The sequence below is a fragment of the Tetrao urogallus genome (genome assembly GCF_951394365.1).
Source record: "Tetrao urogallus genome assembly, chromosome: 1".
In the NCBI taxonomy this organism is placed as follows: domain Eukaryota; kingdom Metazoa; phylum Chordata; class Aves; order Galliformes; family Phasianidae; genus Tetrao; species Tetrao urogallus.
Window position 1 is genome coordinate 175,533,937 of NC_136813.1, and position 15,512 is coordinate 175,549,448.

The 15,512-nt window shown below is 38.0% G+C and overlaps 1 protein-coding gene across 5 annotated transcripts in view; it reads left to right on the forward strand.

Annotated features, from left to right (window-relative positions):
- Positions 1 to 15,512, forward strand: part of BRD1 (bromodomain containing 1) — a gene marked incomplete at both ends in the record, with an annotated part of 51,350 nt that overhangs the window by 25,824 nt on the left and 10,014 nt on the right. For all 5 annotated transcript variants that reach the window (XM_079549396.1, XM_079549397.1, XM_079549399.1 and 2 more), the window contains one exon: positions 15,366 to 15,501. In XM_079549396.1, coding sequence (XP_079405522.1) covers positions 15,366 to 15,501 — 136 coding nt within the window. The remainder of the gene's footprint in view (positions 1 to 15,365; positions 15,502 to 15,512) is intronic.

Genomic DNA, 15,512 nt, shown 5'->3' on the forward strand with positions numbered 1-15,512 from the left:
CCTGAAAGTAATGCACATATGCATGGAAGTTATTTTCACCTGAAAGTATTATAGTTTTCTTTAAAAGTACATGTTTTCTTTGAAGTTTGCATTGTTTCTTCCAATGTGCCAACTTGTTAAATCTTGTTCATGTGCTTCTTTTTTCATTTGCAACCAAAATTTTTGCTTTTACATCATAGATTTTTCTCCTTATGTTATTTTCAAACATGCCTTCACGGTAATTTGAGCAATTTGCAATTGACAGTTATTTTGAGCTACAGTTTAGCAAGAAATCAGCATAAGTCTTATCTGCTTTTTAAGATATAATATTAGTTAATTATTCTACTTTTGCATATGCAAGCTGTTGTAGATTCATGCAGATGTCTGTGTTCTGGTAAGATTCAAAAGAAATAAGATGATGTATGCAGTAATACAATCTCTTTTTTTCACTGAATTCTAATTTAGTACTACTGTAAAGAATGTTCTTCGAAAGAATTCAGCAGACATGACTCTTTTCCTTTCAAAGACATGGCATAACACATAAGGCTTACTTCAGGCTCCTTATGCACATTCTTGGAGTTGGTACCTTCATGAGCAATCACTGTAATTTCAGTTATTATCGCACTGCGCGGTTTACTGGTATGAATGTTAAATATCCATAAGAACTGAATATACAAGGCTTGGGAACACTGATCTCTAGAAAGAATAACTGACCAAGAGCTGCACCCAGACTGCTGGGTGCATATCAGATTTCTTTCCTCTTTCCTTCCTTTCTGATATGGTGGATTGTTTTGCTCTCTTCCCTATTTCTTGCACATTATTTGGGGATGACTTGTTTTGTCACTCTCCTTTTATTCAGGAGCCCTCCTTTTATGTCACTCTTAAGTTTTCTTGCATGAGGTTCAGAACGAGTCTCCAAAGCTTGCCTAGTTAGGTGAAACCATGCCTACTTTGTCTGATGCTGCCATACTCTCATAAAGTGCCATTTACTGTTCTCCCCAGAAGTACAGTTGAGGCTGGTCTACTTGCCGGTTAATTTAAAGAAAGAAAAAATATGGATCAGTTTCTTCTCTAGCTTTATTTCTAGCATTTGTCAGAAATAACTGCTTATTGCACAGCATTACTTAATACTTCTAGAAAGACCAAAAGCTGTCTTTAATATTCTGGCCCTCTTTTTTTATATGAATCATTTTTTAAAAAAAGATTGAACAGTAGTTTTCTTCTAGGGCATTATCCCACGGATGTGTAATGCATCTTTCTTCATAGCTGCCATGTGGAGATTGAAAATTACGTAACAAGGAAATGTGTTTTTAAATGTTTGATACATGCTTGAGGCATCTTATTGCTTTGTATAGTATCTAACAATGTCAAAAAGAAGAGAAGTTTTACTTAAGAAATTTTGGTCACACTGGAGATCACTGTAATTCTTGAAGTTGAGACATGTCAAATCTTAACTGCAAGGTAAATGATCTTTATGAAGTACTTATATCACATGTGCCGTATATTTTGTTGTAAAGCTGAATCCTTTTCATCAAGTTGGGTTAGCATCCGAAAATTGATTGGAGAATTGAGCTCATCAATGAATAGCTTTATTAACCATTTGAAAGTTTGCTTTTATCAGTTATCAATTAATGAATGTAATTCTGATTAACTGAAAAAAGTAACTGTTTCTTGATACCTTTTAATTAAAAAATGGTAAATCAAGCTCAGATTAAATTTTCAAGTTGGTCTTGATTTTATTGGTCACCTTTCATAAATGTAGGGTAGTAATTTATACTTACTGTGTTCACCCTCTTTTTTTTTTTTAAGCAGAAACAGACTATGCAAAATTTACTATTGTAAAGCCATCACTTGAACTTATCATAGGTTTAAGGTTGCAAATAATGACTATTATAGTGCAGTACAGTGGTTTTCTGGTATTTCTTAACTAGATAACAGTAATACGGTATTTTAGTGTAAGTTCAGTTACTCAGTATTCTTCACACTTGGCACTACACAGATTTTCTCAGGACGCTGAAACAAACACAAGCATGAATTCAAGTATGAATGCGGCAAAAAGCGCAGATTTGAAGTTGAATGGGGAAAATGTCATTTTGCACGTACTTTGTACTTTGCGCGTAGTTGTCAGTATACAGCAAACACGATTATGCCTATTAAATCTACTAGCAAGCGTTGACCTTCGTTTCTGCCTGGTTGTTAAAAAATGCTCTTTGGCAGATAAGAATTGTCTTGAAGTAACCTGTATTTGAATTCCACTTGTACTTGATACATTTTTTTTTATTGTAGTGATGAGCATTTTTACTCAACTTTTTTTTAACGTAGTAAGGACAGGTTATGTTTGGAGTAAATCAGAGCACAGGTTATTTCTTGGATTCTTCAAGATATTTCTGTTATATCTTTGACTCTGGAACACAAGTCAACTGGGTTACGAGTTAGACTTCTGTGTAGAATTCACTCACCATTCTGTAAATTGGAGAAAATAATAAAACTAATGCATATCTAAGAACTTAACTGAAACTTTAAACAACATTCTAAGCTAGAGATGGCTTGGTGGGAATCAGATAACAGAACTATTGAAGTCTAGTTAACATACACACAGTCATTCTTGTCTTGAAGAGTAAAAGTCAGTAACTTGTCTAGATGTCAGTAGTTTTAATCCTTTTATGCATTGAATTATGCCTACTTTTTTTTTCTTTAAATGCATACAGATTGCTTCCTGTAAAATCTGAAATTTAGATATTTAAGCATTTAGCGATGTCCAAAATCTTCAACTGCCTGCTGAAAGTATAAGACTTTTTAAGGTGTATGTTTGAAGAAAGCATCGAGGACTGTGTAAGCTTGTAAGGAATTTCCACTTTCCTGTTAAGTTTGCCAGTGTACAAACTACAGGAGCTCAACTGCTTGGTTGTCAGGATAGAGCTATGCACAGCAGCACGTAAGTACCAAGCAGGCTGAGAAAGCTAAGTTGGACTAAAATACTACCAAAATTATTGGGGAAAATGTCTGTTTCTTGGAGGGGGACTTGGCGAGGGTGAAGAGCGTTTAATGTCTTAACGTGAATTACGTCCACGAAAGTGGAGTGAGTTAAAGTGTGCAGTTAAGAAGATTTTCTTGGGTTTTAGTCTCATCAGTCTCCTTGAAAGCACTATCTTTTGGGTTATTTTAAAGATACTAATTATTAACACCCGATTTACAATTGTTTTCTAAGATTAGTATAACTGAATTTTCTGTAATAATAGTAAAAAATATATATATATATTCTAAATGCCCTTCTGTTTTTTCTTGATGCTGTTGAAATTATGGGAGAGTTTTTCTGTGTTTCAAGTTTTTTGGACTGCTTAGCTCATTTCTTCTCCCAGGCTTTGCCTTTTAAAAGATAAAATGTCATAGCCCACTATGTGCTTCATCTGTGGCGTATAACACTAATTCATTTTTTTTCTGTGTGGTGCAAACAAAGGGATAAGAACTGTGAGATCTGTTGAATGTATTTAAAAAATAGTAAAATTAAAAAAAAAAGTGGAGATCCATTTAATGCTAATAAATTAAGCATAACACTTGCCTTGGTGGTGGTGCTCTGTGTAAATGACCTTTCTTAAAATTCAGACCTTGATATTATGAAGTTCTTTGTACTGGAGTTCATCAAATTAGCATCTCACAGATGAGCCTTATCTTTGACCCTTTTCGGATGTACTTGCCTGGAGGTCTGGATGAAATGAACAATCGTAAGAATGAATAGAGTGCCTCCAACACTTAACTTCAGACAGTGAACATGTAAGGGAAAAATACATGTGTCTTAAGGCTTGTTCTAGTATGATTGGAGAGAAGGTTCCCATAATATGACATAAAATGTTTGACTGCAATATGAAAATCTCGCTCCCTGTCCTCTCTTCCCCCACACACACCTGCGTTGTTTTTTGCTTCCTTCACATCGTTTGGGGATGACAAAATTGTATGGTTATGTGCATAAAGAGATGCTCTCTCATAAAGAGAGATTATGGAATTCCGCATTATGTACTCTCTCACTGTATCATATATGGCCTCTGAATCTGTCCCTTCTGAGATGTAATTGTTATGTCTAGTTTGGTCTTCAAATCAGTTGGTTATATGTTACTGCTCTTTTTTTTTTTTTTTCTTTTTTTTTTTTTTTCCCAGCACATTCACTGAAATAGAAAACAAAACAAAACAAAAAAATACTGAACTCATAAATTATGAATCCTCCATCAGTGATACATTTCTAGCCTTTTCTGTTCTGATAGAGCAAACTTCAGTGTTCAGGAGCAACTTAGTGTTTTATCAGCCTTCAGTCATTCCCTTTATTACACAGTCTTTCTGTGCCCATATGTTTTTCTAAACTAACAGTCCTCTACAATGACTTGGATGACACCCTGGCACTGTGGAGTGCTGACTTAAATACTCTAAAAATAGAGGTACAAAGGGAAGATGACTGATTAGTGTCTGCTGTGGCAGTACTGTAAGCAGAAATAAGTATTGGAAGTAAAATGAAACTTGTGTTTGAAGGCTCATTTCTGTGAAGAAAAATTTGTTTAGAAAATTGTTAGTGGCAGTTACATGATACCCTCTCAAAGAAGAACCTCTTCTCTGAGTTGTTAGGTGAATTCATCAAAAGCTCCTAAAAAGTTTGACTTCAGCCTTTCAAGTCAGACCTCAGACAAGATTTTTTTTTTCTCTTGGAAATGCCAAGTAGGAAGTAGGGCTTCTTTGAGCCAAGTAGGAAGAAAATAAAAAGAAATTGAAGAAATGATATAGTACTTGATTTGTGAACTTATGTTTGTGTATACTTTTAAAATGGAAAAGAGTGTGTAAACATTTCTACAGGTACAGTGATTGGCAACTGGCACTGATGCTCCATGCTATGGGAAAATACAAAAACGAAAATTGCTTATTTTTTTTTTTCTCTAATGCTCACAGCCCCTCTGAAATCATAATGTTCATGAAATTACAGTGGTATCTTCTAAGTAGCAGCAGTATCTCCAGCTGATTTAGCAAAAGACAGTTAAGTTAGTACTGTAAATCTGAGGAAGATATGCAGAAGATATTCTGGGCTGATTATCTCCCTGTCTTCCCTACATGTAGCAGTTCTTCGGTTTATTCTTTGAAGTTTTTCTTGTGGCTAGATCACAGTAGGAACTGTTGCTATAAATTACTTAATCTTTCAGGAAAAAGAAGTAAAAGCAGTGATTTCTCTGAAAAGGCACCTTCTACTGTAAATAATTGGTTGTTGGGTTTTTTTCTGTTTGCTTTATTTTTGGTAGTTGCTGAAGACCATAAAACATCTACAGTATTAATCAGTGTTAGGTTGACCTACATGTCAAGCAGCATAAGGAGGTGGAAATAATAATTACTTTGTCTTTCAGAACTTGAGAAGCTTGTCAGTACCAAGTAATGTTTTGAGTTACGTTTCTTTGGTAACTGGTTTTCAGCTTTTTATTTCACCCCATTAGAGATGGTAAAATCCACAGATTTGTTGATCAAGGCACACAGTGTATGTGCTTCAACTATGAATGCTAATTTGAAGACTCACTGAACTCTGACTGTTGACAAAAACAAGCCTAGTGAACTTCTTTGAAACTAAGATTGACTGCTGAGAAAATAATCTGCCAGTGGAATGCAGTCAGTTGTGGTGGGTTGATAGTCGTTTGTGCCACTGCTCTCTCACTCTGCCTCCTCAAAAGAATAGAGAGAAAATATAATGAGAAGAAAAACTCATGTTACGTGCACGTAAATGACAAAGGAAAAAAACAACAACAACATAGGCCATACACAGAAGAAAAAGAAAAAATAAATTACTCTCCTTCATATCAGCAGGCAGTATCGACCCACTTCTTGGGAAGCAGCGCCTTGGTACATGAAGTGGTTGCTTTGGAAGACAAAGGCCTTTGTTGCAAATGTTCCTGCCACTTTTTCATTTCTCCTAGGTTTTATTGTTAAGCGTGACGTTATAGGGTATGGAGTATTCCTTTGGTCAGTTGGAGTCATCTTGTTCCCTCTCCATATCTTGCCCATTCTTGCCTGCTTGCCCTGAGAGCCAGCTTTGTTGCCTTGCCAGCACCGCTCAGCACTAGCCAAAACATTTGAGCAATTTCGCCACTCTTCTAGCCACAGCTGCAGAGCACAGCAGTGTATGGACTGCTGCTGGGGAAGTTAACTGCATGCTAGCCAGACTCAGTACATCAGTGTACTGTACATAAAATCTGAGTTCCAGTCATTATCGTGTATGTATGTGCAGTCCTGTAATTTTAAGAATACAGGTAGGTTTTTAATGTCAACAGAACTGTTCGGAGGTAAAAATGTTTTGGGAAATTTTTAACTGATAACTCTCTTACATGTTTCCCATGCATTCATCAGACATAGTTTCTTAAGTGTGCATAGGGCAAACTGCACTTTCTATTCACACTTCTGGAATGAAACAGAAATTAATAATTTGCTTTTTAAACACCTGTAAGAGGCAAATAAATTGTAAATGGCATGCCTTTTTTTACTAAGCCACAATTGTTGGAAGTGCTTATATAAAAATAGCACTGAAGTTCACTTGTCTGTGGTTTTTTTCCTTTGGGTATCATGACCAGTAATTGTGTTCCCTCAATTAAAGGGAAACATTAACCATCAAAGAATTAAAAAAAAAAAGGATGAGATCTCCACATAAAATCCTTAAGATGATAATTTAAGAAAAGTAAGTTCTTAGTCTGCATTTGTAGGTCCTGCTGGACAACCATGAAAGACTGCTGGGCACTGTTTTTTATGTAAGATCAGTTGACAGGTAATTCTCATGTTGTTTCACATTATATATTGAGAACAAAAATAATATTTTTAAACTTAAGCTTTTAACAGTGACCTTCCGGTTTTTCTTTCTTTTTTTGTTTTATTTATATCTGGATTTTAAGGCTGTGAACATAGAAATCTGATCTCAAGGTTTCATAAATAGTTTGCCAAGATAAATTGTCCTAAGTATTAATGACTTTCTGTGGTCATTATATTTCTTGTGTCCTGGATGGCCTGTCATTTATGTTTATAAATACACACTTAGGTCTTGTATTTTGCAGTCGTCTCTGTATATTTTGCATATCGTAAAGCATACCAACAAAAGCTGACTAAAGAATTCAAGTTTTAAATTTGAAATCTCAGTCTTAAATTCCTTAGGTTTGTACTTGCACTTGCTGATACTGATTACTACTACTGCCACTCATCAGTCTTGTCCTGTGCCATCAAAAGAGCTGATACTCTCTGGAAAAAGTAACATTTTTAAAGAGAGATTTCCACGTGTGTACTCTAGCTCTTCTTTTTTTTTTTTTTTTTTTTTTTTTTTCTGGAATGTTTAAAAAACTCTTCCACTAGTGTTGCTTCTCAGCTGTATTTTAAATTGTCTTAATCATCCTGCAATACAGTAGTGCCAGTGTTGCAGTTAAAAGTGCAACAGACAATCCTTGTCTTGTGGAAGTTGCAATTATTAGATATTGGTTAGTTTTCCGTTCTGTTGTGCAGTTCTTATTCAGCTGTTCTAACAGATATGTAGCGACTTCTTACTCCCAGTTTTGAAACCAAAACAGTGGAGAGAGGATGAATTCTTAAGTGTTCTTTTGAAACATATCAAACTGAGTCCTCTATGAGCTACTGAACTGTATTTATTATCTAAACCAACAGAGGTGATTTTTTTTCTGTTTTGGATCTTGAAATCTGCTGTACGTCACATAGGTGCCACATCAGGATCACATTCGGGATTTTTTTGCGTCTTGGAGCGGTTGGCCGTATCCAAATTTTAAATACCTTCATTTTTAAAACCTTCATTTCCAAGGGGGGGCACTTCACCCCAAACTTTGGCATCTTCATGTTAAGAGGAGCTGATTCCCATTTTGTCTGCATTCTGTGAGGACTGTTTGAAGGGCTGTAAACTCTGTCATGCTCAAATATTTGTCTGAATATTCTGAAAAGAATTAATAGTTTCTAAAATTGTTACTGCACAGAGTTTACAGTAGGAAAAAGACATTCATAGGGTTAGTATGAAATTCACTTCTACAAACTTTCTGGATGTCTTCCTATTGCTGCAATATTTGTCTTTTCAAGATCTCAGTTAAGAGTACAGTATCTTTTGATTATTTATTTATTGACTTAAAGTATCCCTTTATCCCCTGTCTCTGCATACCTACATACACTTAAAATAGGATCATCTTCTCCTAATTCTTGTTACGGTGATTTTTAGATCCATTTCAAAGCTGCTCTTGATGCATATCATACACTTGGAGATTGTATCGTATGCATTCACTGACTTTGATTCAGTCCCTTTTGTTGAAATAGAAAATAAGTGAAACCTTTAAATCTAGTTTCCTCCTTTGGAAACTAAAGCTGAGTATTAGAATATTAGAATAAATGGAACACTTAGATCATTCTCACTGTCTCTGGACGCTGCTGTAAGGATGGCTTATTTATTTAAGAGGTCTGTTACCTTTCAGAGAGACTTAATTGCTTTTTCACTGTCTTCCAGGTTCTCATATTAACTAATATCATGCTGGGTACTTATCTCTTTGGATCCTAATTATTTTCTGTTATCCTCAACATGGAATGGAATTCAATTAAATGATCATTTTGGAACGCAGAAAGACTATTACATTTGAAGTAATTATTTTGGATCATGTTGGAGACACCAGCCATCCTTAAAACAAAACAAAACAAAAAAACACTGTTGGAGGAAGTCTTTGACATATATGAAACTATGTTCTTCATTCAATATAATGCCCCATTTCCGTAAGTTATGAAGTTGTACATGTCGTAGTATATGTGACTCAAATTAGTCGCAGATTTTTACCAGTCCCAGTGTTCTTTTTCCCTGAACATGCTCAGTGAGAGCGAATTAGTTAAGAATATTCCATCTTCATCTTTTTCCCTGCCCAAAAACCCAGTCAAATCTTCCCTGGAGAGCTAAATTGTGCAGTAGAATGTTCTACTTATTTTGTGTGTTTATGCATCTTTTTCTTTGTATATGTATTTCACTGAAGACTGTTGCTCATTTTGGGTAAGTGTACAAGTCAGGACTTGATTAGTCCTGGCTTGGTAAAATCAAAATAGTGTTATGTAAGTGCATTTTTGAATGTTCCCACTTTTTGGGGGTGATTGAAATGTAACTGTTTTTGTCAGTTCTCAGCTCTTCAGCTGTGGTAATATAGCACACTAGCACACTATCTCATTTTTTTTATATGTATAGCCTGATGCAAAGACAAGCATAATGAAGTTCTAATTGCTTTACAATAATTTTATACAAGTTCTACTTATTTAATTTGTTGCAGCAGAACTACAAACTGAGATTGCAATCTGAAATGCACAGTTGTGTATTCTGTGGTAGCATTTAGTATGTTTGTTCATCATGCTGCTCTTTGGATTATCTTAGGTTTTGTTCCTCTTCTCATTTTTCCAAATTTATACCATCTTTGTGAAGTTACCTTTTCCTGCTTCAATTAATATGGAAAGATAAGAAGATTCTGAGTTGCTTGATGTAAGCAGTCTGTCTTAACTTCACTTTAAGGACAACCTGCTAGTTGCCTAGCAAGCTCTACATCCACGCCCCTACCTAGAAAAAGCCTTAGGGATGGAGAGGAGTCAGGGTGTGTGAATAACGTGGGCTGTTCAGACGAGGGGAAATGGTAAGCCACCTATTGACACAACTACACAGGCAGGAGTGTTATCTCACTGTGAAGCGAGTGATTTTTCAGGGCGAACTCCGGGCCAAGTTAGTCTGCTCCCCATTTTGCTACAACATCAGTCAAGAAAAAAAAGAGGGCTGTCATCATAGGGGACTCACTTTTGGGGGGAACTGAGGGCCCAATATGCCTCTCGGATCCATCCCACAGGGAGGTGTGTTACCTGCCTGGAGCCCAGCTGAGAGATGTTGCTAGGAGACATCACGCCCCTGGTTAAGCCCTCTGATTATTATCCATTACTAGTTTTCCACATTGGAAATGGAGAGGTAGGCAAAAGAAGTTTTCGGGTGATCAAAAGGGACTTCGGAGCTCTGGGAAGACTTCTGAAGGGATCGGGAGCGCAAGGTGTGTTCCTTTCTGTCCTCTCAGTTGGTGGCTGGGATCCACACAAAAGAAGTAGCATGGACACGCTGAAGGAATGGCTTTGTAAATGGTGTCACACTCACGGCTTTGGGTACTATGGCTTGGGACGCAGCCATAAAGAGAAAGGGGGAATGCTGATGGCGGATAGGAGCCGACTGGCTAGAAGGGCCACAGATATTCTTGGAAATAAGCCGGCTGGGCTGGTTAGCAGGGCTTTAAACTAGATATGTGGGAAGGGGGTGTACTGAGTGACAGAGAAGCGCATGGGAACACTCTCACCTTGGGAGGCGGTAAGGAGCTAGGGAGAGCTCCTCCAGGAGGGCAACAGGTGCCTCTATATCAATGTGTGCAGCATGGGAAAGAGACAGGAGGAGCTAGAAACCGTGGCACAATAGGGAAAGTATGACCTAATTGCTATCATGGAAACATGGTGGGATGAATTCCATGATTGGAATACCCCGATTGAGGACTACAGGCTTTTCAGAAAAGATAGACAGGGTAGGAGGGGTGGCAGAATTGGCCTTGTGTTAGGCAGTGAATAGATTGCAAAGAGCTGTGTCTGAGGAACAGCCATGATAAGGTCAAGATCTTGTGGGTAAAAATCAAGGATCAGTCCAGTAAAGGGCATCTGGTGGTTGGGGTCTGTTACAGGCCACCTGATCAGGAGGAGGCTGTTGACAAGGCCTTCTTGCTTCAGCTGCAGGAGGTGATATGCCCGCAGGCTCTTGTCCTGATGGGCGATTTCAACCACTCAGATATCTGCTGGGATAGCGGCATGGCGGGTAGCAGACAATCCAGGAGATTCCTGGCGTCTGTCAAGTACAACTTTCTGGTCCAGGTAATAGATGGACCAACCCGAGGTGAAGCGAAGCCTTACTGGGCCTGGTGCTCGCTAATGCAGAGGAGAGCATTAGCGATGTTAATATTGGAGGCAGCCTCGGCTGTAGTGACCATATCTTGGAGTCTGTGATCTTAAAGAATGTGGGCTTGACAAAAAGCAGAGCTAGGACCCTGTGCTTTGGAGAGCAAACTTCTAGCTGCTCAAGGAGCTGCTGAGTGGGATCCCCTGTCCTCAAGGCATGGGTACAGAACAAAGCTGGGCAGCTCTTTAAGGACACCCTTCTGAGCACAATGGCTCTCCATCCCCCAGGAGAAGAAGTCAAACAGGGAGGCAGGCAGCCATCGTGGCTGTGCAAGGACCTGTAGCTTAAACTGAGAGAAAAGAGGGAAACGTACAGAAAGTGGAAGCAGGGTTGTGCAGCCTGGGAGGAATACAGTGTTGTTGTCCGTGTGTGTAGAGATATAGGATTAGGAAAGCCAAGGTGCAGATGGAGCTGAACTTGGCAAAGGATGTGAAAGATAACAAGGGGTTCTACAGTTACATAGGCAGGAGGAGACAGGCCAAGGAGAGTGTTCCCCCCGTGATGAAAGGTAATGGGGAGCTGGCTTCCTCAGACATAGAAAGAGCTGAGGTTCTCAATGTATGCTTTACCTCAGTCTTCATGTGTGATCAGGCTTCCTGTGTCTGCCAGGACCATGAGCCTCTAGGTGAGGGTGTGAGGAGTGGTTTCTGTCCCACTCTAATAGTGAAACAAGTCCGAGTCCTCCTCATGAAATTGAATGTGTATAAGTCCATGGGGCCAGATGATATCCATCCTAGGGTTCTGAAAGAGTTGACTGATGTGGTTGCCAAGCCGCTCTCCATCATATTTGAAAAATCATGGCTGTACAGTGAAGTCCCCAGTGTCTGGAAAAGGGGAAACGTTAATCCCATTTTCCGGAAAAGGAGAAAGGATGACCCAGGGAACTACAGGTTGGTGAGCTTCACCTCTGTGCCTGGGAAGATCATGGAGCAGATCCTCCTAGAAGCTATGTTAAGGCACATACAAGATAAAGAGGTGATTTGAGACAGCCAGCATGGCTTCACCAAGGGCAGATCTTGCCTGACCAATTCTGGTGGACTTCTGTGATGGAGTGATGGCTTCAGTGGATGGCGGAAGGGCGATGGATGTCATCTACCTGGCCTACCTGCAAGGCTTTTGACAAATTCCTGGTTACAGAATGCAGAGAGAATGATCTGCTCTGACAGTAGCTTCTCCTATTTTATTGTGTTGGCCCATTATGTCAAAGGTGGATGTTGGTGGTATGGCAGTAGAGGTTGAGCCATCCCCCAGTATTCTGTTGCATTTTGTTGCCATGTAACAGATGGCAGTAGTGTGTCAAAATGGTATCTGACATGAATGGAAGTTCATATGAAGCAAAGGTGTGTTGTTGAATTCCTTCATACAAAAGAATGGCATCCACCGGCATTTATTGACATTTGCTGAACAACAGTGGAGACTGCTCAGCAGATGCGAGCACAGTGAGATGGTGGTGGTGTGTTTCAGCAGTGGTGACAGCAACAGTGGGTGTAGATTTTTACCAGGCTCTTGTTTATTGCTGTCAAAAATGCATAGCTAATGGTGGTAACTGTATTGAAGAAGAGTTTTGGAGTGTAGAATTTGTTCTGTCAGCGTTATTGTGCTCTTTGTATGTGTTGTAGTATTCGTGGCAATAAATAGGAGGCATTACTTTTGGAGTGACCTACGTAGTATATTTGTTCATTTTTTGCACATTGGTTATATCATAAAGCAAAAAAAGGTTGCTGTCTGGATTTCTCTGTTATGTGGTCACTTGGGAACTGCTGCATCTGTGAGAAGATAGGAGTGTTTTGCTTGAAGTGTTGAAGTGTTCCATTCTAAAGAAATTGTAAGAAGCAGGCAATATTTTCAGAGCACATTGCATAGACTGAGCCTCATGGTCTGTGTAAGCTGATGTTGTTAAAGGCTTGATATTGAGGAAAACTGTTCCTTCAGATGGCCTCATGTTCTCTGCTTTTCATACTTCCCCATGCAAGAGAGAAATGTGTCTGGGGAGAAGGGGAGAAAGACAGTCAGAAAAACAGGCTTTTTTCTTTTTTTTTTTTCCTCCAGTGTTGCCAAGCATTCTGTAGATTAGAAGAACTTTGCTGTAGAATGGGTTTTCATATTCCTGATGCAGTCTGTTTAAACTGGACTGTGACTGCAGAGAGCTGTCTCTGTTGCTGTGGTTGTGAGTTCCTGTTGCTTTCCTTGTTTCTCAACGTCAGCAGTCCTGAAATCACACGGTTGCTTTTCGCAGTGTGTGCCTGCAAACTAGTTAATCACAGTTAGATTTCTTGCTCTTGAGGAGGTGCAGATGAAAAGAAACTGTTGCAAGGAACCAAGGATGCTCAACTGTCCATGGAAGTAGCACCATAATCATAAACGTACTGAAGCAATCAAAATGGGAAGCCACCTCTGACACTTTTTTGTCCTAGTTATGTACGTGTATAGCACTGGTGTAAGTTGTATTTGGAATACATGTAGTTAAACGCTTAAATACTCGTAGGATGTTGAATATATATTTCCTTTAACTTTCTTAGTCCATTGGGAACCTGAACCCTGCTCTGGCTCTGATAGCAATGTTTACTTGGTCTGTCATGTAGTTAAAATGTAATCTGTGATCTAACTTGTTTCTGCTGATAGCTGATGTACATTAACTAGATGCCTGCATGATAAGTATTGTGTGCCTGGTTTGTGGCAGGATGAAAACAAAGAGTGAGTTTTTGCAACTCATTTGAAAAATAGGCCTGATGTACTGGGGAATAGAAAAGCTATTTGTAGAGACCTGAGAGATTTATTTTTTTTTAACCTTCATAGAATAGTTGTTCAGTTTTTCATTTCGGACAGTATATAAAGCATGCAATGATAGTTTTACAGGGGTGTTTAAGCTATCTCATAAAGCCTGCTCTGTTTTAACAGGTCTTTTAACATAGTCTAGGACTAAAGTCCTACTTTTTTTTTTTTCTTCTTATGTAGGGAGTTAAGGCAAATATAGGAGTTCAGGAACACTCTTAAATATTCTGTAATGTAAACTAAATAGCAGTGAAAAACAGTGCTCATATTTAAATATTACAGACTACTGATTAAACTCTTAAATATTATTGTTAATCTAAAGCTGTGCCTGTGGGGGAGTGAGGTTACTAAATGGGAACACGTTGAAATAACTGTATAATATGAAGTAACTTGCTCAGCTTATTAGTTGTCATCCTTCTTTGCAGAAGTCTTTGTAGTAGAAAAAACTGAATCAAAACAAAAGGAATTTTGTCTTAATTTTCTTTTAGCTCAATGCCTTAGAGAGATGCATGTGAAAATGCATCAGTTAATTAACCATGAACAAAAATCATGATGACTTTTAAGACCAATAATAGGATGGCTGCGATAAGGGGTTCGTTCTTGCATTAAGAGAAGTATGCTGGCCATAAATATTAAGTGAAAGCTTTAAATATTGTCAAAAATTAAGTGTAGTCAGAATTGAGTTCATGTTAAAACTCGGTTCTCTTTGAGGTCTGCAGCTTGCAGTAGATGTTTGCATATTAGTTCTGTTGTCTTCAGCCATTTTTTTTTCTGTTGATATTTTGGAGTTGATGTTGGATTCTATCATAAAAAAGAAAACAGAATTCTTATGGAAGCTACTTCAAACCTTTTCAGTGATCTGTTTAATCAAATAGCTTAACGAGCTCTAAGCGTTTTCTGAATTGGCAAGCCAGAAAAGGATTAATGACAGCTCATCAAATCAAGAGTTCTCTGTTAAATTTTCATTAAAATTGTGAAGTAAAAGTGCAGTATCTAAACTTGTGTTGGGGAAAGATAGTAAAAATAAAATCATATGTATACTAGTAAGTTTCGATCTCAGAAAATGGACATGGTGATGTCAGTTTCAATTTACTAAAAGACTTTCAGGAAGAACTAGATAACTTCAGGATAGAATCCCTACCACTCTTGATGTATTTGAAAATAATTTTCAGTAGTTCTAGTTCTTGATTGCTGTTGGTAACTGTATTGAAATGAGTCTTTTGTTGACATGGTAAATCTGACTGATGTGTAATATTTCTTTCTCCTTGGCTTTTCTACCCAGCTTCTGCAAGCTGACTGTTGTAGTAAACTACGTGTTGGAAACATTGCAAACAGAGACTAATTTGATACTCCATTTGACATTTTCCATATTGTGATCTTCACCATTTTTCAGTTGCCTAAATTTCCATCCTAACTTTTAAAACTGGATAACACTACTACTATTTATAATACTTTTGTCTTTTGAGTATTTTGTTTTATTTTGTTCTTTCTTTTTCATCACATTAAAATGCATAACAGTTAATTAAGAACAGTAACGACACAATGTTTGTGTATATAAAATTGTTCATGAAAACAGTGTGCTTTCCAGCTTGATGCAGTTTATTTTTGTCTTGTTCTGTAGGTCTTTCGAATGGTTTTGGAGACAGCAGTAAAGAGAGAGCATTAGATGATTCTGCAGGGAGAAAAGTTGAACCTCGTCGCCGCTGTGCATCAGAATCTAGTATTTCATCTAGTAACAGTCTTTTGTGTAACACCAGGTAAAACTAAA